General features: G+C 40.7%; 1 protein-coding gene across 4 annotated transcripts in view; it reads right to left on the bottom strand.

Moving 5' to 3' along the window:
* Nucleotides 1-2,825: 2,825 nt before the first annotated feature.
* Nucleotides 2,826-22,934, bottom strand: part of PXDNL (peroxidasin like) — a 508,264-nt gene continuing 488,155 nt past the window's right edge. For all 4 annotated transcript variants that reach the window (XM_050801783.1, XM_050801784.1, XM_050801786.1 and 1 more), the window contains 2 exons: nt 4,030-4,143; nt 2,826-3,270 (listed from right to left, as the gene is read on the bottom strand). In XM_050801783.1, coding sequence (XP_050657740.1) covers nt 3,139-3,270; nt 4,030-4,143 — 246 coding nt within the window. In that variant the 3' untranslated portion in view covers nt 2,826-3,138. The remainder of the gene's footprint in view (nt 3,271-4,029; nt 4,144-22,934) is intronic.

The raw sequence follows: 22,934 nt of genomic DNA, 5'->3' as shown, positions 1-22,934 counted from the left end.
CCTTTTGTATCTCTTGATTTAGGTTCCTTCCGTTGTAAAACTCAGAGACTTTCCGTGTTTTTTTCCTCTCATATTCAATTACATATTTCATGTTCTGTATCATATTTTGCTCAGCATTTTAGAAACCTGAAACAGAACAGGATTCTGGTTAGTTCAGTTTTCCATGTCATTAGAAATTTGGGGCATGGGTTTAAAACATAAAACGTAGTCTTGCAGGCTCTTTGCGCTTCTAGTGTCTGGGCTTTGATTTAACACTGGCCACTAGAGCTCCTTGTCTTCACTGTGCTTGGTTCATTACCAGGATCAAATTGGAATGTTCTCCAGATTCATCAACATAGACCTGTGTGGCACCAGCCTGCTCCTTCAGCTCTGCCTCCATGCTCTGCCCTTCGGAGTCACTTGTACATCCAGTTCATGTGTTTTACCTTTATACATTTTTTCTTTCTTTTGTGGGCAAATGGTATCACATTGTCAATCACATATTCCATGACCTGACAGCAAGTCGTGTTGTTTCTTTCACATGCTTTTCCAAAAAACAGATTACTTGATACTTTCCACTTCTAAACATTCTAAATTTCTAAAAATCCAAGTTCTCTTCTAACTTGACTTAGTTTCTTTTCTCTCAAAATATCATTACCACTTCACGTGTGTAAGTCTTATCAGCTTACGTAGCTTTTACCCAGCTCATTTATTTTTGATGTGGTACTTTCTTTTAAAATCTGAAAAATGGAAATTTCTACTACACACACACAAAGGCACATGCACACACATATACACACACACATATGCACACATTCTAAAATTAAAAATAGTCATTGCACTTAGACTGGAGAAATGAAGGACAGGGTATATATCCTTGGGAAATATTTGAAATTTTTACCATTTGCAATATTATTTTCAAGAATAAAACAATATTAAAAACATAGACAAACAAGTGTTATACAGTAAAATGTACAAAGTAAAAAGCAATTTATATGACGGAATTATAATGATGTCTATAAAGTTGGCTGAATTTTCAAGTTACCTTGTCAATCGACAAACAGTTTTTAAAATCCTCATGTAGTCAATCCAGTTCCATTTTAAATGATAATTTCATTCTGTTATTTTAATATCTGTTTATGTTATATGAGCCAGTCATATTAACCATGTGACATCCAAGTTAATGTGTGGTTAGTGTGTAAAAAATAAAATCAGCAATCACATAGGTCTTGTTTAAATGGCAGTAAGGTGAACAACAGCAAATGAGTATTATGAGAAACCTAAACTTGACCAAGTTCATTCGTAATTGTCATTTGTTACTGTCATCTGCAGGTAAGCTTACTGTGACTGTTTCTGAGGAACGCATTACACTTACATTCATAAGATTTACCTGCATTTCACCATGTTAGGTCTTAAAAGGCCACCAAATGTCAAGCATCTGAGATTTGTTAGGTTTTATCTTTTAAAACTTAGTATAATAAAAAATTGGTTTGGATTTTTAAAGGCCATGAAATATAAAACTGTTATGGCATATTAGGATTTATCCTTTTAAACCTTTTTAGTAAAAATTAATTTGGATCTTGGGAATCACTAACACATTTAAAAACAAATATACTACAAACTCCAGAAACATCTTTCCTCACTCACGATAAAAAAGCTACCAGAATATTTTGTCTAAAACTAATACTGCATTTTACAAAAGAACTCTAAATATTGGGAAACGATGCCTATTTTTAAAAGTTTATTTTGTAATTGAAAAACAGTAGCACTATCTCTTTGAGGCCCTCTCTTGGCAGCACACTACATGAAATATTTCCTCAAAGGGTTTGGCTGTCATGGTTGCTTATGCTTGTAATTCCAGTGCTTTGGGAGGCTGAGGAGGGACGATTGCTTGAAGCCAGAAGTTTGTGATCAGCCTGGGGAACACAGTGAAACCCTATTTCTACAAAATTAAAAAAAAAAAATTAGCTGGACATGGTGGCATGCACCTGTCGCGCCACCCACTCAAGAGGCTGAGATGAGACTGTTGCTTGAGCCCAGGAGGTGGAGGCTGCAGTGAGCTGTGACGGCACCACTGCACTGCACTCCAGCCTGGGTGACAGAGTGAGACCTTGTCTCAAAAAAAAAAAAAAGCCTTGGCACAAAGTATTCTTTAAAAAGATTTATCAACCCCACATATGAGTACATATTTTTATATCAGATTTTAAAGGCTCTGATCTGATATGAAGTGAAAATCACCTAAATTACTTAATACTCAATTCTGAGTATAAATACACTTGTCTATGGGGTTCTGTGTCAAATGCTGTAAGAGAGTGCCCAAATTAGAAGAACCCTACAGCAACACCTTTTGTAAAAGTCAGAAACACTTTCAAGTCTGCTTATAGTAAATTCAGATTGCTCCTGAATTTCAGGCTTGGCTCTATTTCAATTTTGACATCTCAGGAATGGTAACAATGACAAGTAAGAGGAAGGCAGACATTGAGCAATTCTGCTTTAGTCTCTTTCTTTCAGAGAGTTTGCATTTTTCAGCCACATGCATAACTAACAAGTTCCCTAAAATAATGATATTCCTTTACTGACTTTTTCCTTATGTCCCAGGACTTAAGAGACTAATGAAGGTTAAGATAAATGCCTTCCCAGCAAAATCTGACAATTGTCTAGGTTGTAGATCTGAGAGAGGGAGGTCAGTGGGGAGAACAGCATCACAACATTGTCATGAATGTATCATAGACCCTTCCAGATGTTTTCGTAAGTGTGAAACTCATTATTTCAAAATTCCTGCAGATTATGAAACCTGGAGACCTCTCTAAATTCAAAAATTAGAGATTTTCCACAATACTTGTATATTTTTTAAATATTCCATGGTATTCTTTTTATTTCCAGATGCGGTATATAAAACTGACAGCTTACAGTAAGAAATATTTCTTATGATAAAATATTTCCTATGCACTTTATTGCTTTTAGTTTTGAATTATTTCAAGATGTGTTAGAAAATGAACAAAATAAAAGATCTTCAGTATATGTAAGATTAAATGAAGTAAGTTGCTTAAGTCAGTGGTTTCCATATCAATGATGTGACTACAAGTTAAAAGTGCCAAAGTCCTAAGTGTCTCTTCCTGAGAAATTTCCCATTCAGGGCTCAAGAGCACAACACTTTTATTAGCGTTTCTCTGGGGAATCAGTTGGCATTCCTCGGTCTCTGCAAACTGGACAGCAGGTTCCTTTTACCAATTCAGGACTGGGACAGGGAGCCGGCGGACAAATCTCCACCACACAGGTGACCTGGCCACTCTGAAAGGCAACATGCACATATCACCTCCATGTTTTTTATAGTCAAAGTACTTAAAAGACAAATAAATATTTATTATAATACATAATCTAATAAGCTGACTGTCTCGATACAATAAAAATTGTTCATAGTATAAGCTCATTTTTGCATGGTTTCTATTCAATCTTTCTTTCCACACATTTGCAGCGCGAAGAGCAAGGCTGCCCTATAAAATGTTACCTACCGTATCGTACCATATGGTAGGATTAGCTGAGGAAGTTCATACATTTCTAGATGGCTGGAAAGAATCAGCTCTGTTCAAAAAGCAAACTAAATAACAAATATAGAGCATGTTTTTTTGTTTTGGTGGACACCATGACAACACTTTTTTATTTTTCCATAGAATTGGGTAGTTTACCAAGTGCCCACAGTGTTTATAGTGAGCCTGACTGGAGAATAATGAGATGAACTCAAGTCCCAGGCTGGCTCAGTTTACTTGTTGACATAAACTTCCTTAGCCTCAGCTCCTTTGTCCATCAGTGAACATGGAAAAAGCTCGTTGTCTCTGGCAAGTGCTCATAAGATTGTGGCTATACTTTTTTATCAATAAGCAAAAACCTCAAAATTTCACACCAGTACCTTGATCTTAAAAATATACCTAGAATCTATTGACATAAAGTTTTTTTTCTTCTCCTTTTGAATTTCTCAATTATGCTTCAAGTGGCTGGCTAGGAGAAGTGAAATGGGGGGAGCTGGAGGGGAAAACTGCTCGCAGCACAAACCTCACAGACGCAGTGAGTGCAGTCTTCTTTCATCCAGCGCTCCTCAGCCTTCCTTGGAACTCCTTTAACATCTGTACACCCTGCCTGCCTCAGGCGTGCCTCCAGCTTGTTTATCTGAAAGAGGAGGCAAAGGAAAGAAGAGTGGGAATTGAAGCGGATAGCAACAAAGCCAATCAATAACGTGGTTTGATGAAATGCTCTATTCTGTAAGCACACACCTAGAAGGCAAATAAACTTCAAAGTCTACATGATTTTTCTTAATATTTTCCCCCAGAACTTAATGAGCTTGATTCATCCAGTATCCAAACTAATAAACAGTTCTGTAGGTGTTAAAAAATATTGAACATGGACCTAGAGTCTGAAAGAGTTAATTTCTAAAGGAAGGGGAATTAAAATCAAATGAATAAAATTACATATTTGGAAAATCTTCTCAATAAGCATAAATGTAAATTCAACTAATAAGTATTTTTATTATTTGTCACCCAAGTTGTTATAAAATAATATGCATTTAACAAATATTTATTAAGTTTCAAAGATGAAAGCAAGCAAACCAGGTCTCTCTGGCTTTACAATTTGGTAGAAAGGCCAATAAATCACAGCTATAAGCCATTAGATAATGAAGGTCTTTAGGAATTCCAAGGAGAGCAGAAGGGAAGTTGATATGGTTGGGCTTTATGTCCCCACCCAATCTCATGTTGAATTGTAATTCCAAATGTTGGGGGAGGGACCTGGTGGGAGGTGATTGGATCTTGGGGGTGGATTTCCCTTATGCTCTTCTCGTGATAGTGAGTTCTCAGGAGATCTGATGGTTTGATAGTGTTTGGCAGTTCCTCCCCCAGTTGCTCTCTCTCTCCTGCTGCCATGTGAAGAAGGTGCTTGCTTCCCCTTTCCCTTCCACCATGATTATAAGCTTCCTGAGGCCTCCCAGTCATGCTTCCTGTGGAACTGTAAGTGGATTAAACCTACTGTCTTCATAAATTGCCCAGTGTCAGGTAGTTCTTTATAGCAGTGTCAGAATGAACTAATACAGAAGCCACACTTAGTTCTGCCTCAGGCAATGAGGGGAGACCTGATTTTATGGACTGAACTGTGTTCCCCCAAAATTCATAAGTTGAAGCCCTAATCACCCATGTGACTATATTTGGGCATAGGGCCTCTAAGGATGTAATGAAGATTAAATGAGGTCATGAGAGTGGGGCTCCAACCCAATAGCACTGGTGTCCTTGTAAAAAGAGGAAGAGACTCCAGGTGTGCTCACACAGCGAAGGCCATGTGAGGACACAGGGAGAAGGTGGCCATCAGCAAGCCAAAGAATAAGGACTTGGAAGAAACCATCCCTGATGACACTTTGATCGTGGACTTTCAGCCTCCAGAACTGTGAAAAAATAAACTGTTTAAGTTACCCATTCTCTTGTATTCTGTTATTGTGCTGAGCAGGCTAATATATGTTATATGGAGAAAAGCATTTGAGCTGTAAAAGATGACCATGTCTTTCAGGAGAACAAGCAGGGAAAAGGCATTTCAGGCAAATGGAAAAAAAATATATATGTTAAAGCATGGGCACCACAAATAGATCAGTATTTCAGAAATGTACATTTTTCTCCCCTCCTTCATTGGGGACATCCACAGAGAACATGTTAGTGGGAACTGAGGTGGGATGAGTGGGCAGCAAAGAAAATTAGGACCTAAAAGTCACATAAATTAATTAAGCGCAGTCTCCAGGCAATGGGAAATAACATCACAATGATCACTCCAGTGGCAACATGAAGGATCATTGGTAAGAAACCAGCAACGAGACCAATATAGGCTCCACTGAGGAAGGAGGCAGTGAGACTAAAAGAGCCATGTAGCAGGTAGAGAATATTGGCTAGATGTGGGTTTAAGAAGAAGAGAAGAACCCAAAAAATCGCGATGAACTCAGGCTTCATTTAGAAAGCAAAAAGTCTTGATGTGAAAGAATTTTGATTCTATAAATTCTTTTCACCACTTGTGCATTGAAGTAGGACAGGAGGGTTGGCTCTTGGAAGATAATTTAGCATGAGTGCCTACACTTGGGCAGTGGCATCCACCCATTCATTACTCAACAGATATATTCAGTACCTGATATGTACCAGTTAATACACTAATAAACTAGCAGGACTTGATCCTTGACTTTAGTTGAGTTGCGAGAATGGAGAGGATAAGACAAATATTACAATGCAGGCTTGAATGGCAAGGCTTCACAATAACCAGATGTGAACCAAATAATCAATTGCTCGAGTGGGGTCATGGGTTTGAAGTATGAAAATCACAAAAAATCTCTGAAGATATTAATGAATATGTCCTAGCAGACTAGGACACATAGAAAACTTTTATTTCCAAAAACACTGGGAAAATGCATATCTATTCTAAACTTTAGGCACTTAGGACAGTAAAACTCTTTCAAACTTAAATAAAATGACAAATTAATAAATTATTTAAGGGAAATAGTTTTGCTTTTTTTGTTTTGTTTTGTTTTTTGAGAGAGTCTCACTCTGTCATCCAGGCTGGAGTGCCGTGGCATCATCATGGCTCACTGTATCCTCAACCTCCTGGGCTCAAGTGATCATCCCTCCTCAGCCTCCCAGGTAGCTGGAACCACTGGTGTATGCCACCACATCCAGCTAGTTTTTTGTTGTTGCTGTTGTTTTGTAAAGACGGTGTCTTGCTATGTTACCCAGGCTGATCCTGAACTCCTGGACTCAAGCAATCCTTCTGTCTTGGCTTCCCAAAGTGCTGAGATTACAGGCTTAAACCACCACATCCTGCTCTAAGAAGGGAAATAAATAGGTTTTGTGTTGTTGTTTTGGTGGTGTTGTTGTTGTTTTTGTTTTTGAGACGGAGTCTAGTTCTGTCACCCAGACTGGAGTACAGTGGCGAGATCTCGGCTCACTGCAAGCTCCACCTCCTGGGTTCATGCCAATTCTCCTGCCTCAGCCTCTCCAAATAGCTGGGACTACAGGTACCCGCCACCATGCCTGGCTAATTTTTTGTGTTTTTAGTAGAGACAGGATTTCACCATCTTAGCCAGAATGGTCTCGATCTCTTGACCTTGTGATCCGCCCACCTCAACCTCCCAAAGTGCTGGGATTACAGGCATGAGCCACTGTGCCTGGTCAGGAAATAAATACTTTAAGAATCTTGTATGTACCAGGACAGAGTGCGGTGGCTCACACTGTAATTCCAGCACTTTGGGAGGCCAATGCTGGGTGGATCACTTGAGGTCAGAAGTTCAAGACGGTCAGCATGGTGAAACCCCGTCTCTACTAAATATACAAAAAATTAGCTGGGTGTAGTTGGGGGCACCTGTAATCTCAGCTACTTGGGAGACTGAGGCAGGATAATCACTTGAACCCAGGGGGCAGAAGTTGCAGTGAGCCAAGATTGTGCCATTGCACTCTGGCCTGGGAGGCAAGAGCCAAAACTTCATCTCAAAAAATAAAAATAAAAATAAAAAATTTAAAAATGATCTTGTATGGACGGTAAGTATAAGAAATACAGTGTATGGGAGTTTTGTTCTAGGCTTTACTACAAAGCCTTGATAATAAAAGGATGTAACTTTCCTTTTCTATCACCCCATGTATTCATTGTTAGTATACAGAAATGCCATTAATTTTTTATATGTTTATCTTGGGTTTATGTTGTATCATCTAACCTTGTTCAACTCATTTATTCATTTTAGGAGTATTTTTGTAGATTCCTTGAGATTTTCTATGTAGGTATCTGTATCACCTGAAAATAGTTTAATTTCTTCCTTTTCAATCTATAGGTCTTTTCCTTTTCTTGACTTATTGCACTGGCAAGGACTTCCAGCATTAGGTTGGATAAGAGTGGTGAGAATGGACATCCTTGCCTTGTTTGCAATGCCTTGCAATTTTATGGGGAAAGCATTCAAACATTCACCATTCAGCATGTAAATGGCAGGGTGATGTTTCCCTTTTGCTGCTTTCAAAATGTTTTCTTTTTTGATTTCAAAAGTGTGACTATGATGTGTCTTGGTGTGCATTTCTTTGGAATTGTCCTGACTTTCTCTCTTCTTTCTATCCAAGACTTGAATAACACAAATGTTGGATGTTTTATTAAAATCCCACAGGCTTCTTAGGCTCTGCTCATCTTGTTTTTGTCTATACTGTCTCTGTTGTTGAGAATGTATAATTGCTAGTCTTCTATCTTCCAGTTCACTGATTCTTTCCCCTCTGATCTATATTCTGTTTTGAGTCCATCTTTTTTATTTCTGTTATTATAGTTTTCAGTTCTAAAATCTCCATCTGGTTTCTCTTTGGGCCTTGTATTATTTTGATGAGATTTTTCATCCATTTTTCATTTGTTTACAGTGTGTTTGAAATTGCTCATTGAAGCATTTTTTATGACTGCTTTATTTATTTATTTGTTTGTTTATTTATTTTGAGACAGAGTCTCACTCTGTCGCCCATGCTGGAGTGCAATGGCGTGATCTCGGCTCACTGCAGCCTCCTGCCTCAGCCTCCTGAGTACCTGGGATTACAGGCATGCGCCACCACACCCGGCTAATTTTTGTGTATTTTTAGTAGAGACAGGGTTTCAGCATGTTGGTCAGGCTGGTCTCAAACTCCTGACCGTGTGATCCACCCACCTCAGCCTCCCAAAGTGCTGGGAGTACAGGTGTGAGCCACTGCACCCAGCCTATGACTGCTTTAAAATCTTTTTCAGATAACTGCAATACCTCTATCACTTCAGTGTTGATTGCCTTTTTTCATTCCATTTGGGATCTTCCTAGTTCTTGGTGTGGTGAATAATTTCCTATTGAAACCTGGAGGCTTTGGATCTTACTGAAGCCTTCTATTTCAGGTATTTTCCTCTGAAACTGCTGTGGCGTGGGAAGAGGGGTCCCACATCATTACTGCCATGTGGGAATAGAAGTCCAGATTCCCTCCTTGGCCTCCATTGACACACAAAGGGGTTCTTTTCACTACTTTTGGGAGGAATTGGGGTTCTGGCTCCCTGTCAAGCCACCTCATAACCCTCCTGGATGGGAGGTGTAGTATTCTGTGAATCCTCCCCACATGGCCTCCATGCACCTCAGGATGGAGAAGGGCAGGGCAGCCTTATCACCCCCTGAAAAATGGAGAGCACTGGAGCCTCCCCTAGGCCTTCTCTGCAACCACCCCAGTGAAGAGGGAGGGGAGCTTCATTCCCGCTGAGTGAGGACGCAAGCCCAGGCTCCCCTTGTGACCCCAAGCTTTTGAGTGCAATCATTTGGCAGGACGATTCCCTAGTTTCCTACTTGGCTTTCTCGGACGCAGTCTCAAGGGGTCCTTAGGTGCCTCAGTATAGCCTGGGGAGAGTGAAAGCCACCTCCTCACTTGGGCTTTGCTGGTCTTGCTGGAGGTGGGGGCCACAGTTTCTTCTGTGCTGTTTGACTGGGGAAGAATGGTTATTGTCTAAAAGTTACCTGTATTGCTAGGCCTCCACTTTTCTGGCCTGTTGTCTAGAGGCACTCAGGTTTTGCTGGGCATTTTTCTGTGTCTGTTGATATGCTCAGGTTGGTTGCTGGCTTCTTCAGCTTCAAGCCTGAGCTACATGAGGAAAAAGTGCCCAGGAAAGAGCATCACATTGCTCCTGGAGTCCAAGGTCCCTGATCAGTCTGCTTTCTTGCTCTTCACCATTCTGAATCATCTAATGTTTGTTTTAAACGTGATATCCAGGGGTTGTAGCTGTCTATACTACAATCAAGAGGCATCTAGGTGCAGTGGCTCATGCCTGTAGTCCCAGCACTTTGGGAGGCTGAGGCAGGTGGGTCACTTGAGGTAAGGATTTCAAGACCAGCCTGGCCAACATGGTGAAACCCCGTCTCTGCTAAAAATACAAAAGTTAGCCAAGCGTGGTGGTAGGCGCCTGTAATCCAAGCTACTCGGGAGACTGAAGCACGAGAATTGCTTGAACCTGGGAAGCAGAGGTTGCAGTGAGCTGAGATCACACCACTACACTCTAGCCTGGGTGAGAGAGTGAGACTCAGTCTCAGAAAAGAAGTAAAAATAAAAGAAAAATAAGCAGGAGGCAAAAATATATCTACTCCACCTTCCCAGAAATAGAATTCTCATTAGACACTATTTCATATAACATTTTTACTTAATTTATTCAAACTATTGCAGTTGTAGATTTCCTAAGGATATATAATCAAAAGTGTAGCCTCCTCAGCGTCACTGCATTCCCCAAAAGGCAGCTGCTGTGTCAAAGTATATAATACTGACAATGATTGCATCATTGTTGCCCTGCATTCCAGAAGGATCCTTATCTGCATGGTTCCTGCTTGGGGTTGAGCTGCATCACTCCCCAAATTCAAATCTTGAGGATCTAACCCTCTGAACCTCAAAATGTGATGTTTTTTGGAAATAGGAGTATTGCAGATGTAATTAGTTATAATAAAGTCATGTTAGAGTAGAGTGAGCCCCTACTTCAATGTGACTGATGCTCTCATAAACAAAGGAAATCTGAACACAGATTGGCACACAGGGATAATCCCATGTGAACATAAAGACAGAGATCTACAAGCCAAAAAACATCATATTCTGAGGTACTGTCTAGTGAGACTTCTATTGCCTATCTCCTTCTGCAACAGGAAGGTGTACTCCAGATAAAGATGCTCCTTCCTCTGGGTTGGAGGACTGACAAACTGTGGAGGATAGACACAGATGAATCCCAAAGAGCATGCAACGTGAGTGAGAAACAATCCTCCTTGTTGCCGTAAACTGAGATTTGGGTTGTTACTGGAGTGTAACTTAGCAAAACCTGTCTAATTCATGGCTTAATCTAGACCATGCTGCTGTATAAAATGCAAGTGAAAGAAAAAAACTCTCACCATAACAACAAGAATTACCAAGTTATTTTCTTCAGTAATGGCCCTGATACAATGATGTAAGTGTCTTTTCACTGGGAGCTGTACAGAAACAGTTATGGGAAATTTAGAAGGGGTTTCTTATTAACCAGTTCATGTTTCTGAAAACCTTTTGTATGCAAAATTAAAAGGGGTAATGGAAAATACTGCAGAATTGTAACTACATAAGCTTGAACTATAAAGTCAAGGGCACTCCAATATTCAATGTTGTAAAGTTCAATACTTTTGCTCGGTGTACTTAAGATGCATCTCCAGATGTTTTATGCAAGAGCATAGCCCATAAACCTGAAGAGCCAAGCTCCTACAAGATACCAGGACTTTTAAATGGGCAAAGAAACCTCTCTGGGTTGAGAAATATGAGTAAAACATAAAGCAACTCCAGTGTTAGTTCCGGCATGTAGCAAGCTTGTAAATCATCACTCCCATCTTCACGACAAGAAAAATTGGACACACTGAAAATCAATAAATTTCTTAAAGAGCTAAGGTTGCAGGGCAAACCATTAAGGTGAAATCTGAAGAGACAGGAGGATAACAAGAGAGGCAGCAATCAAGATCTACTTACCTGGAACAGACTGACTGAGCATTGAGCCATACTGGTGGGAACACCCTGATGGTTAGTTTTATAAGTCAGCTTGGAGAGTGCTTTTGGATGAGATTAACATTTAAACTGGTGAATTCTGGGTAGACCTCATCATCGAATCCGCAAACATGTCATATACCAACGCCTGAGCCCTATCTATCACTCTCATTGCCACTTCCCTAACAAGCGCCTACAGTGCTCGAACTATTCTCCTCATCCTAACAGGACAACCTCGCTTCCCAACCTTAGTCAACATTAACGAAAACACCCCCACCCTATTAAACCCAATCAAAAGTCTCACAATCAGCAGCCTACTCGCAGGATTCCTCATTACTAACAGCATCTCTCCCACCTTACCTCCCCATCTAACAATATCATCTCACCTAAAACTCTCAGCCCTGTACATAACCGCTCTAGGCTTCCTAGTAGCCTTGGACCTTACTCTTATAGCCAATAAGCTTAAAATGGATATCCCATCATACATATTTAAATTCTCTAACATACTAGGATATTTTCCCATTACAATTCATCGCACAGCTCCCTACCAAAACCTACTTATAAGTCAAAACCTAGCTTCCCTTTTACTAGACTCAATCTAACTAGAAAAATCTATACCTAAAACAATCTCACATACCCACATTATCACCTCCATCCTCACAACCACTCAAAAGGGTATAATCAAATTTCATTTTCTCTCTTTTCTTATCCCTCTCACCCTAGTCTTATTTCTAATAATGTAACCTATTACCCTGAGCAATCTCAATCACAATATATACACCAACAAACAATGTTCAACCAATAACTACCACAAATCAATGCCCATAGTCATACAAAGCACCCGCACCAATAGAATCCTCCCGAATTAACCCCAGCCCTTCTCCCTCAAAAATCACTCAACTCCCTATATTGTTAAAATTAACCACCACCACTAACCCATCAAAATCTAAAACCCATAAAACCAACCCTACCTCCATCGCTAATCCTACTAAAAGACTCCCCAGAACCTCAAATCCTGAGCCCCATGCCTCAGGATACTCTTCAATAGCCATTGCCGTAATATAACCAACAACAACCATTATGCCTCCCAAATAAATTAAAAATATCATTAAATCCATATAAGCTCCTCCATAATTTAAAATAATAACACAACCAACCACACCACTAACAATCAATGCTAAACCCCTATAAATAGGAGAAAGCTTGGAAGAAAACCCCACAAATCCCATAACCAACAGTACACTTAATAAGAATAAAATATATGTCATTGTTTCCACACGGGCTCTAACCATGACTAATGATATGAAAAACCATCGTTATATTTCAACTACAAAAACACTAATGACCCCAACACGCAAACCCAACCCACTCATAAAAATAATCAACCACTCCCTCATTGACTTACCCACCCCATCTAATATCTCCATATGATGAAACTTTGGCTCACTCCTTGCAACCTGTCTAACCCTACAAATCATCACAGGCTTATTCCTAGCAATACACTACTCACCAGATATTTTCTCCGCCTTCTCTTCAGTCGCACACATCACTCGAGATGTAAACTATGGCTGAACCCTTTGCTATCTCCATGCTAACGGTGCCTCTATGTTCTTTATCTGCCTCTTTCTACATATTGGCCGAGGCCTATATTATAGCTCATTCCTCCTTCTAGATACCTGAAATATTGGCATTATACTTCTACTTATAACTATAGCAACAGCCTTCAGAGGCTACGTACTCCCATGAGGCCAAATATCATTCTGGAGTGCCACAGTAATCACAAATCTTCTATCAGCCATCCCATATATCAGAACTAACCTTGTCCAATGAGTCTGAGGCGGATATTCAATTGACAATCCCACCCTCACACGGTTCTTCACCCTTCACTTCATCCTACCCTTTATTATTACAGCCCTTACAATTCTACATCTACTATTTCTACACGAAACAGGATCAAACAACCCCTCCAGAATTTCCTCTCACTCCAACAAAATTACCTTTCACCCCTATTATACAATCAAAGATATCCTAGGCTTAATCCTTCTCCTTCTCGCCCTAATAATACTAGTATTATTTTCACCCGACCTTTTAAGTGACCCAGACAACTATACTCCAGCTAACCCCCTAAACACCCTCCCGCATGTTAAACCAGAATGATACTTCCTATTCACATATGCAATTCTATGATCTATCCCTAATAAATTAGGAGGAGTGCTAGCACTCCTCCTATCAATCCTCATTTTAGCACTTATCCCCATACTCCATAAATCCAAACAACAAAGTAAAATATTCCGCCCACTTAGCCAATTCCTATACTGACCCCTAATTATAATTCTACTAACTCTCACTTGAATCGGAGGCCAACCAGTAAACCAACCCTTCATCATTATTGGGCAAGTAGCATCCATAATATACTTTATCACAGTCCTAACCTTAATACCACTTGCCTCCTTAACCGAAAACAATCTACTCAAATGAATCTGCCCTGGTAGTATAAGTTAATACACTGGTCTTGTAAACCGGAAATAGAAACTTCTCCCCCGGACAACTCAGAAAGAAAGCACTCAACTTCACCACCAACACCCAAAACTGGCATTCTAATTTAAACTACTTTCTGTATTCTATGGGGTGCAAGCTTTAAATGCAACTTAAGTACTAAGTTATTTTATCAGACCCCAATGAAAATCGTGCATTACTGCTATCCAACATGAATATTATATAGTACTATAAATGCTTGACTGTACATAGCACATGCTCTTACATATTTGCTAACTACCCTTGAAAACATGCTTACAAGCAAGAACTCTAATGATTTAACCAACCGTAGAACATAACACTAACATTCAAAGATCAAGCATCTTCCCAAGAATATCAACTAACACAACTGTTCATTTACCATATATAGCACATTAAATCGTTCATTGGGCATAGCACATTTTAGTCAAATAAATCCTTGTCACCACGGATACCCCTCTCAGTTAGGGGTCCCTTGTTTACCATCCTCCATGAAATCAATATCCCGCACAAGAGTGCTACTCTCCTCGCTCCAGGCCCATAACACGTGGGGGTAGCTATAGTGAACTGTATCCGGCATCTGGTTCTTACTTCAGGGCCATAGAAATCAAGATCGCCCACACGTTCCTCTTAAATAAGATATCTCGATGGATCACGGGTCTATCACCCTATTAACCAGTCAGGGGAGCTCTCCATGCATTTTGTATTTTTTATCTCGGGTGTGCACGCGACCCCATCGCAGAAAGCTGGCCCCCCCACACCGTATGTCGCAGTATCTGTCTTTGATTCCTAGTACATACCATTGTTGATCGCACCTACGTTCAATATCCCAGCCCCGCATAAATATCATAAGGTGTTACTTAATTCATGCTTGTATTAAAAACATAATAGCATGTTATTTAATTCATGCTATACGACACGTCCTTCTTTACACTATAAAATCAAACAAATTTTTTACCAAGCCCCCCTCCCCCACCTCTGACTTTTTCCCTAAAAATATACTTTTGCCAAACCCCCAAAACAAAAGCCTTAATCCACTTAGCCAGAGCCTATGTTTTCATCCTTTAGCTGTGCATAACTTCAACTGCTACCCCTCAACTAACACAACCCTCATCTCATCCCACTACTCTCAACCTTAATCTCTTCTTTATTCTATCCCACCTATATACTTATCCACTACCAGACCAACACCCTTATTATCACAGCCCCAAAGATAGCACTTCACAACCACATACTCCTCCAAAAATCTAACAAAACCCCGTTTATGTAGCTTAATTTACCTAAAGCAAGACACTGAAAATGCCTAGATGGGTTTATATACTCCATAAACAGACAGGTTTGGTCTAACCTTTCTATTAACTCTTAGCAAGATTATGCATGCAAGCATCCTCGTCCCCGTGAAAACACCCTCTAAATCACCACAGTCAAAAGGAGTAAGTATCAATCATGCACAACGCAGCTCAAAACACTTTGCTCAGCCACATCCCCACGGGAGACAGCAGTGACAAACCTTTAGCAATAAACAAAAGTTTAACTAAGCTATGCTACATTCAGGGTTGGTTAATTTTGTGCCAGCCACCGCGGCCATACCCAAGCTAATAGAGACTGGCGTAAAGAGTGTTTTAGATCTATTGTAATAAAGCCAAACTCCATCTAAGTTGTAAAAAACCCTAGCTGATGTAAAATAAACTACGAAAGTGGCTTTAAAATTTCTGAACACACAATAGCTAAGGCTCAAACTGGGATTAGATACCCCACTATGCTTAGCCTTAAACCTCAATAGTTAAAACAACAAAACTACTCGCCAGAATACTACAAGCAACAGCTTAAAACTCAAAGGACTTAGCAGTGCTTCACATCCCTCTAGAGGAGCCTGTTCTATAATTGATAAACCCCAATTCACCTCACCATCTCTTGCTCAACCTATATATGGCCATCCTCAGCAAACCCTAATAAAGGCCACAAAGTAAGCATAAATGCCCCCGCAAAAACGTTAGGTCAAGGTGTAGCTTATGAGATGGTAAGAAATGGGCTACATTTTCTACCTCAGAAAACCCCATGATGACTCTTACGAAACCTAAGAGCTCAAGGAGGATTTAGCAGTAAATTAAGAATAGAGTGCTTAATTGAATGAGGCCATAAAGCATGCACACACCCCCCGTCACCCTCCTCAAGTATATTTAAGGATCAACTTAACTAAACACCACCTCATATTTATATAGAGGAGATAAGTCGTAACACGGTAAGTGTGCTGGAAAGTGCACTTGGATAAACCAAGGCATAGCTTAACACAAAGCATCCGGCTTACACCCAGAAGATCTCAACATAATTTGATTGCCTTGAGCTAATGCTAGCCCCAAACCTAATCAAAACTAATACCAAATTAACCTCTACTAAATCATTTTCCCATACAAAAGTATAGGTGATAGAAATTTTATCCTGGCGCTATAGACACAGTACCATAAGGGAAAGATGAAAAAGATTAACCAAGCACAAAATAGCAAGCACTCACGCCTATACCTTCTGCATAATGAAACAGTTTCGCAAAGAGAACTAAAGCCAAATTCCCCGAAGCCAGAAGAAAACTAAAACCAAATTCCCCCAAAAACAGCTGAAAGAGCACACCCGTCTATGTAGCAAAATAGTGGGAAGATTTATGGGTAGAGGTGACAAGCCTACCAAGCCTGGTGATAGCTGGTTATCCAAGATAGAATCTTAGTTCAACCTTAAGTTTACCTACAGAATCACTTAATTCCCCCATAAACTTAATTGTTAGTCTAAAGAGGGACAGCTCTTTAGACACTAGGAAAAAACCTTATATAGAGAGTAAAAAAACCCAGTTCCCATAGTTGGCCCAAAAGCAGCCATCAATTAAGAAAGTGTTCAAGCTCAACATAATTATCTTAAAAAAATCTCAAACATTCTACTGAACTCCTCACATCACATTGGATTAATCTATTATTTCATAGAAGTGATAATGCTAATATAAGTAACATGAATATTTTCTCCACCGCATAAGCCTACATCCGACTGAAAAACTTCACTGATACTTAACAGCCTAATATCAATAAATACAAACAAAGTCAATATTATTCATACTGTTAACTCAACACAGGCATGCTTTTAAGGAAAGGTTAAAAAAAGTAAAAGGAACTCGGCAAACTTAACCCCGCCTATTTACCAAAAACATCACCTCTAGCATTACCAGTATTAGAGGCACCGCCTGCCCAGTGACACATGTTTAACGGCCGCGGTACCCTGACTGTGCAAAGGGAGCATAATCACTTGTTCCTTAAATAGGGACTCGCATGAATGGCACCACGAGGGTTCAACTGTCTCTTACTTTCAACCAGTGAAATTGACCTGCCCGTGAAGAGGCGAGCATAAAATAGTAAGACGAGAAGACCCTATGGAGCTTTAATTTACTAATGCAATCAAAATCATATAAATCTGAAGACTTTAAACTACTACACCTGCATTAAAAATTTTGGTCGGGGTGACCTCGGAGCATAACTAAACCTCCGAACAACCTATGCTAAGGCTACACAAGCCAAAGCGAGTCAACATCCATAATTGATCCAATAACTTGACCAACGGAACAAGTTACCCTAGGGATAACAGCGCAATCCTATTCTAGAGTCCATATCAACAATAGGGTTTACAACCTCGATGTTGGATCAGGACATCCTAATGGTGCAGCAGCTATCAAGGGTTCTTTTGTTCAACAATTAAAGTCCTACGTGATCTGAGTTCAGACCAGAGCAATCCAGGTTGGTTTCTAATGTGGGTGGGCCTCATCCAGTAAGTTGAAGGCCTGAATCGAACACAAATAGCAGCCTCCCAGAGCAAGACTGACTTCTCCAGCAGATAGCCTTCTGCTTCATCTGCACCATCAGCTGTCCTGGGTATTCAGTCTGTCAGGCCAAGATTTCGGACTGTCCAGCCTCCATAATGGTGTGAGCCAATGTCTTTGAATACACATATCAGACAGACAGACAGACATTTCCTATTAGTTACAGTTCTCTGGAGAACTCTGACTAATACAAACACTTAAATGGTAATTTTAAGAAGTTGCTGGAGGCTTCCTTCACTTTTTTGTTCCAGTCTGGCCCTGAACAAATTGAAGGATGCCCCCCTACAGTGGGGAAAGGCACCTGCTTTTCTCAGTTCACCAATCACCAATCCTAATGCTAATCTCTTCAGAAATACTCTCACAGAAACGTCCAGAAATACTATTTAACCAGAGAGCTGGGCATCCCACGATCCAGAAATTGACACATAAAATTAACTATCACACTCAAGGTGGCATGGGAAAGAATCTGTTGACCTGAAGATATGTCAGTAGTAATTTCCCAAACTAAAATGCAAAGAGAAAACTGAGAATGAAAAACTAACAGAAAACCTAAGAACTACAGGGCAATGTAAAACTTGTGAGCGTGACAAACTACTAGGTGTTACTGTCTTAGTGAGGTAAGGTACTCATGAAGTTTAACTGAAGGAAACTTACAAGGTTCTCATAGAAGACATCCAAGAAACATCCCCTCCTGGCCCTGGCAGGGGCAGGGGAAGATATCCTTTGTGAAAAACACCCAGAGCCTTCTCCATAAAAAAGGCCTCTATACCAAGGGGAAGGAACTTGAAAGGGTACAGTACTAAATTCTAAAACAAACTGGGAAAAGGGATTCTTATCCGCTGCATCCTACTCCAGGCTTCCTGACTCACCTAATCGGGAAAAAGCCAACGGAAAAACCAGGGGTCTGTCCTCCAATGAAATAAATTACCTGCACACCAGCCAGGGAAAGGAGTAGGAGGTGGAGAAAAAGCCACACTACTGGAGCAATGCTTAAGAAAATCACAGCCTCAGAGCGTAAGCCCACTAGACAGCTGAGGATTCATCAGAAGATGATATAATATTTCCCATCCCCACACCTAACCAGCACATCAACAGGATGCCAGCATAATAACAGTGATTACTGCTGAAGCAGCTGAAAGACACGGACTCTCTCTGAGGAAGAATACATAAGAAAGGCCAAAGTCAGTAGGAAAAACAAAAACAAAGACACTGGAGGAATTTAAAGCCATGGCATCTACAGTTACAGGAAACACTAAACGCAGCACAACATTCAGCCTTTTCAATACAAAAACCTAAAAAGGCTTATGACTACAGTTCCTATTACCCAAGACATCATGTATGGCTTTAAACAAAATTTACAAGGCATGCTCCAAAGAAGGGGAAAAAACACAGTTTTAAGATGCAAAGCAAGCATCGGAAGCAGACCCACATGAGACACAGATGTTGAAATTATCTGGAAAGGATAAAACTAACTATGATTAATCCATTCGTGGCCCTAATAGAAAAAGTAGGCAACATTCAAGGAAAGATAGGTAATGTAAGTAGAGAGAGAAAAATGCTGAAGAACAATTAAAAGAAAATGCTAGAAATCAAAACTATAACAGAAATGAAGAATGCCTTTGATGGCTTCATCATTAGACTAAATGTATTAGTCAAGATTCTCCAGGGAAATAAAACCAATAAGACGTGAATGTGAAGAGGTTTACTGTAAGGAATTGGATCCATGTTTACAGAGATTAAGAAGTGCCACAATCTTCTGTCTGAAAACTGGAGACCCAGGAATGTCAGTGGTATAGTTCAAAGATTGGAGAGCCAGAGAACAAATGGTATATAGATCAGTCTGAATCTGAAGACCTGAGAACCAGGAGTGCCAAGGGCAGGAGAGGCTTATGTCCCAATTCAAGCAGTCAGGCACAGTTAATTCAACCTTCTTCCACTTTTTTGTTCCAGTCAGGCCCTGAACAAATTGAAGAATGCCCACCTACACTGGGGAGGGGCGCTTGCTTTTCTTAGTCCACCAATTGTAATGCTAATCTCTTCAGAAACACTCTCACAGAAACATGAAAAATACTGCTTAACCAGATAGCTGGGCATCCCACGATCCAGAATTTGACACATAAAATTAACTATCACATTCAAGGTGACAGGGGAAAGAATCTGTTGACCTGAAGATATGTCAATAGTAACTTCGCAAACTAAAATGCAAAGAGAAAACTGAGAATGGAAAACTAATACAAAATCTAAGAACTACAGGGCAATATTTTTAAAAATGTGACTATTTAGAATCCCTTATAATTCCATATTAATTTTCAACAGGCTGTTTCATTTCTGCAAAATTGGTGTCCAAGTTTGCTAGGGCTGTCATAACAAAATACCACAGACTGGGTAGCCTAAACAACAGAAATTTTTTTTTCTCAAAGTTCTAGAGGCTAAAAGTCCAAAATCAAGGTGCCAGCATGGTTGATTTCTTCTGAGGGCTTTCTCTTGACTTGCAGATGGTTATCAACTACATCCACATTATGAGGTACTGGGGATTACAACTCAACATGAAAATCTGAGGAAAAGACACAATTTAGTCCATAATGCTACACCCTTTGAACCCCTAAAATTCATGTCTTTCTCACAGGCAAAATAAACAATTCACCCCATCGCAATAGCCCCTAAAGTCTTAATCCATTCCAAGTCCCAAATCTCATTAAAATATCATCTAAACCAATTATGGGTAAGACTAGAGTATGACTGATCCTGAGAGAAAATTCCTCTCAATCTTTGAACCTGAGAAACCTAACAAGTTATTTGCTTTCAGAATACAATGGATAAGGACTTCCGGTAGATCATAGCAGACAGGAGGCAGGACAAGATTGCAGCTCTGGATAGTGCAGCATTGCGGAGGCTCTCATTGTGAAACTTAGCTCCAGATCAACTGCAAGAATAAAACAGCAATCCCGAGAGGATCTACAGACCCTCTGAAGGAAGCAGACTGCTCCTGCAGGACCCAGGAGTCACCCCAAATACTGTAAGTGCCCCAAGTGCAGAAGTGGGAAAGGGAGACCCTCCTTTCCCAGACACACACCTCCACTGGCGAAGCTGAAGGTCTGTTTGTGGGAGATGTTCCCGACTTTACCTGAAGCTGAGTTGAGTTAGAGCCAAGCCAAGTGAAATACCAGGGGGGAGGAGGCAGCAGGGAGACCCTGAGAGCTCACTGAATCCCCAAGCCGCCCATTCCTGCCTGACACCACAGGGATCCATCAGGAGAGAGCCAGAGGAGCAGGAGATAAAACCCCACTGGAGAGAAGGACTTCCCTAGCTGAAGTTTGTAACAATTTGAGTGGGGCCAGAAGCCTCCTAGCTGGAACTCTGGGGAGGTAGCAAATCCAGCTAGCAGACATCAGAGGCAGGGAAGAACTAAAACCCTTTTCTTTTCGTAGTTGGGAGGCTGAAAGCCTGAAAGCCTCTGGCAAGTTTTCAAGACTGCCCCCCACCTGGAAACAGACTCGGGGCTGTTGCAGGTGGCACAGTGGGAGTGGGACCGGCCCTTTGGTTTGCATGAGAGCTGGGTGAGGTCTATGAGTGCCAGCTTTTCCCCACTTCCCTGACAACCTGCATGACTCAGCAGAGGCAGCTATAATCCTCCTAGGTACTAGGTACACAACTGCAGTGACCTGGGAATCTCATCCCCATCCCCCACAGCAGCACAGCAAGACTGGCCCAAGGAGAGTCTAAGCTCACCCACGCCTAGCCTGGTCCCCACCTGATGGTCCCTCCCTACCCACCCTGGTAGCAGAAGACAAAAGACATATAATCTTGGTAGTTCTAGGGCCCAGTCCCTCTCTGTACTACTACAGCTGGTGCTTTCTGCAGAGCACCACCTCCTGGCCGGGGGTCAACCAGCACAAAAATAGAACATTAAACCACCCAAGCTAAGAACCCTCATGAAGTCCGCTTCACCCTCCGCCACCTCCTCCAGCACAGGTGCTAGCATCCATGGCTAAGAGACCCATAGACAGTTCACATCACAGGGCTCCATGCAGAAACCACCAGGACCAGCCAGGAGCTCAATAAACTCACTGAATGGCTAGACCCAGAAGACAGACAACAATCACTGCAGTTCGGCTCACAGGAAGCCACAACCACAGGAAAAGGGGGCGAGTACTATATCAACAGAACACCCTGTGGGACAAAAGAATCTGAACAACAGCCTTCAGCCCTAGACCTTCCCTCTGACAGAGCCTACCCAAATGAGAAGGAACAGAAAACCCTGGTAATATGAAAACACAAGGCTCATCAGTGACCCAAAAAATCACACTAGTTCACCAGCAAAGGATCCAAACCAAGAAGAAATCTCTGACTCACCTGAAAAAGAATTCAGGAGGTTAGTTACTAAGCTAATCAGAGAGGGACCAAAGAAAGGCAAAGTCCAATTCAAGGGCTTGTATCAAAAAATGATAATGGAAGTGAAGGGAGAAATACTCAACAAAATAGAGTGCTTAAATAAATAACAATAAAAATTCAGGAAACTTTGGACACACTTTCAGAAATGCAAAATGCTCTGCAAAGTCTCAGAAATAGAATTGAACAAGTAGAAGAAAAAAATTCAGGGCTCGAAGACAAGGTCTTTGAACTAACCCAATCCTACAAAGACAAAGAAAAAAGAGTAAGAAAATATGAACAAAGCCTCCAAGAAGTCTGGGGTTATGTTAAACGACCAAACCTAAGAACAATCAGTGTTCCCGAGGAAGAAGACAATTCTAAAAGCTTGGAAAACATATTTGGGGGAATCATCGAGGAAAACTTCCCCAGCCTTGCCAGAGACCTAGATGTGCAAATACAAGAAGCACAAAGAACACCTGGGAAATTCATTGCAAAAAAGATCTTCAGCTAGGCACATTGTCATCAGGTTATCCAAAGTTAAGACGAAGGAAAGAATCTTAAGAGCTGTGAGACAGAAGCACCAGGTAACCTGTAAAGAAAAACCAATCAGATTAACAGCAAATTTCTCAGCAGAAACTCTACAAGCTAGAAGGGATTGGGGCCCTATCTTCAACCTCCTCAAACAAAACAATCTTCAG

The sequence above is a fragment of the Macaca thibetana genome, chromosome 8 (assembly GCF_024542745.1).
Source record: "Macaca thibetana thibetana isolate TM-01 chromosome 8, ASM2454274v1, whole genome shotgun sequence".
NCBI classification, from domain to species: domain Eukaryota; kingdom Metazoa; phylum Chordata; class Mammalia; order Primates; family Cercopithecidae; genus Macaca; species Macaca thibetana.
This window is presented reverse-complemented; position numbering and strand designations above follow the sequence as displayed.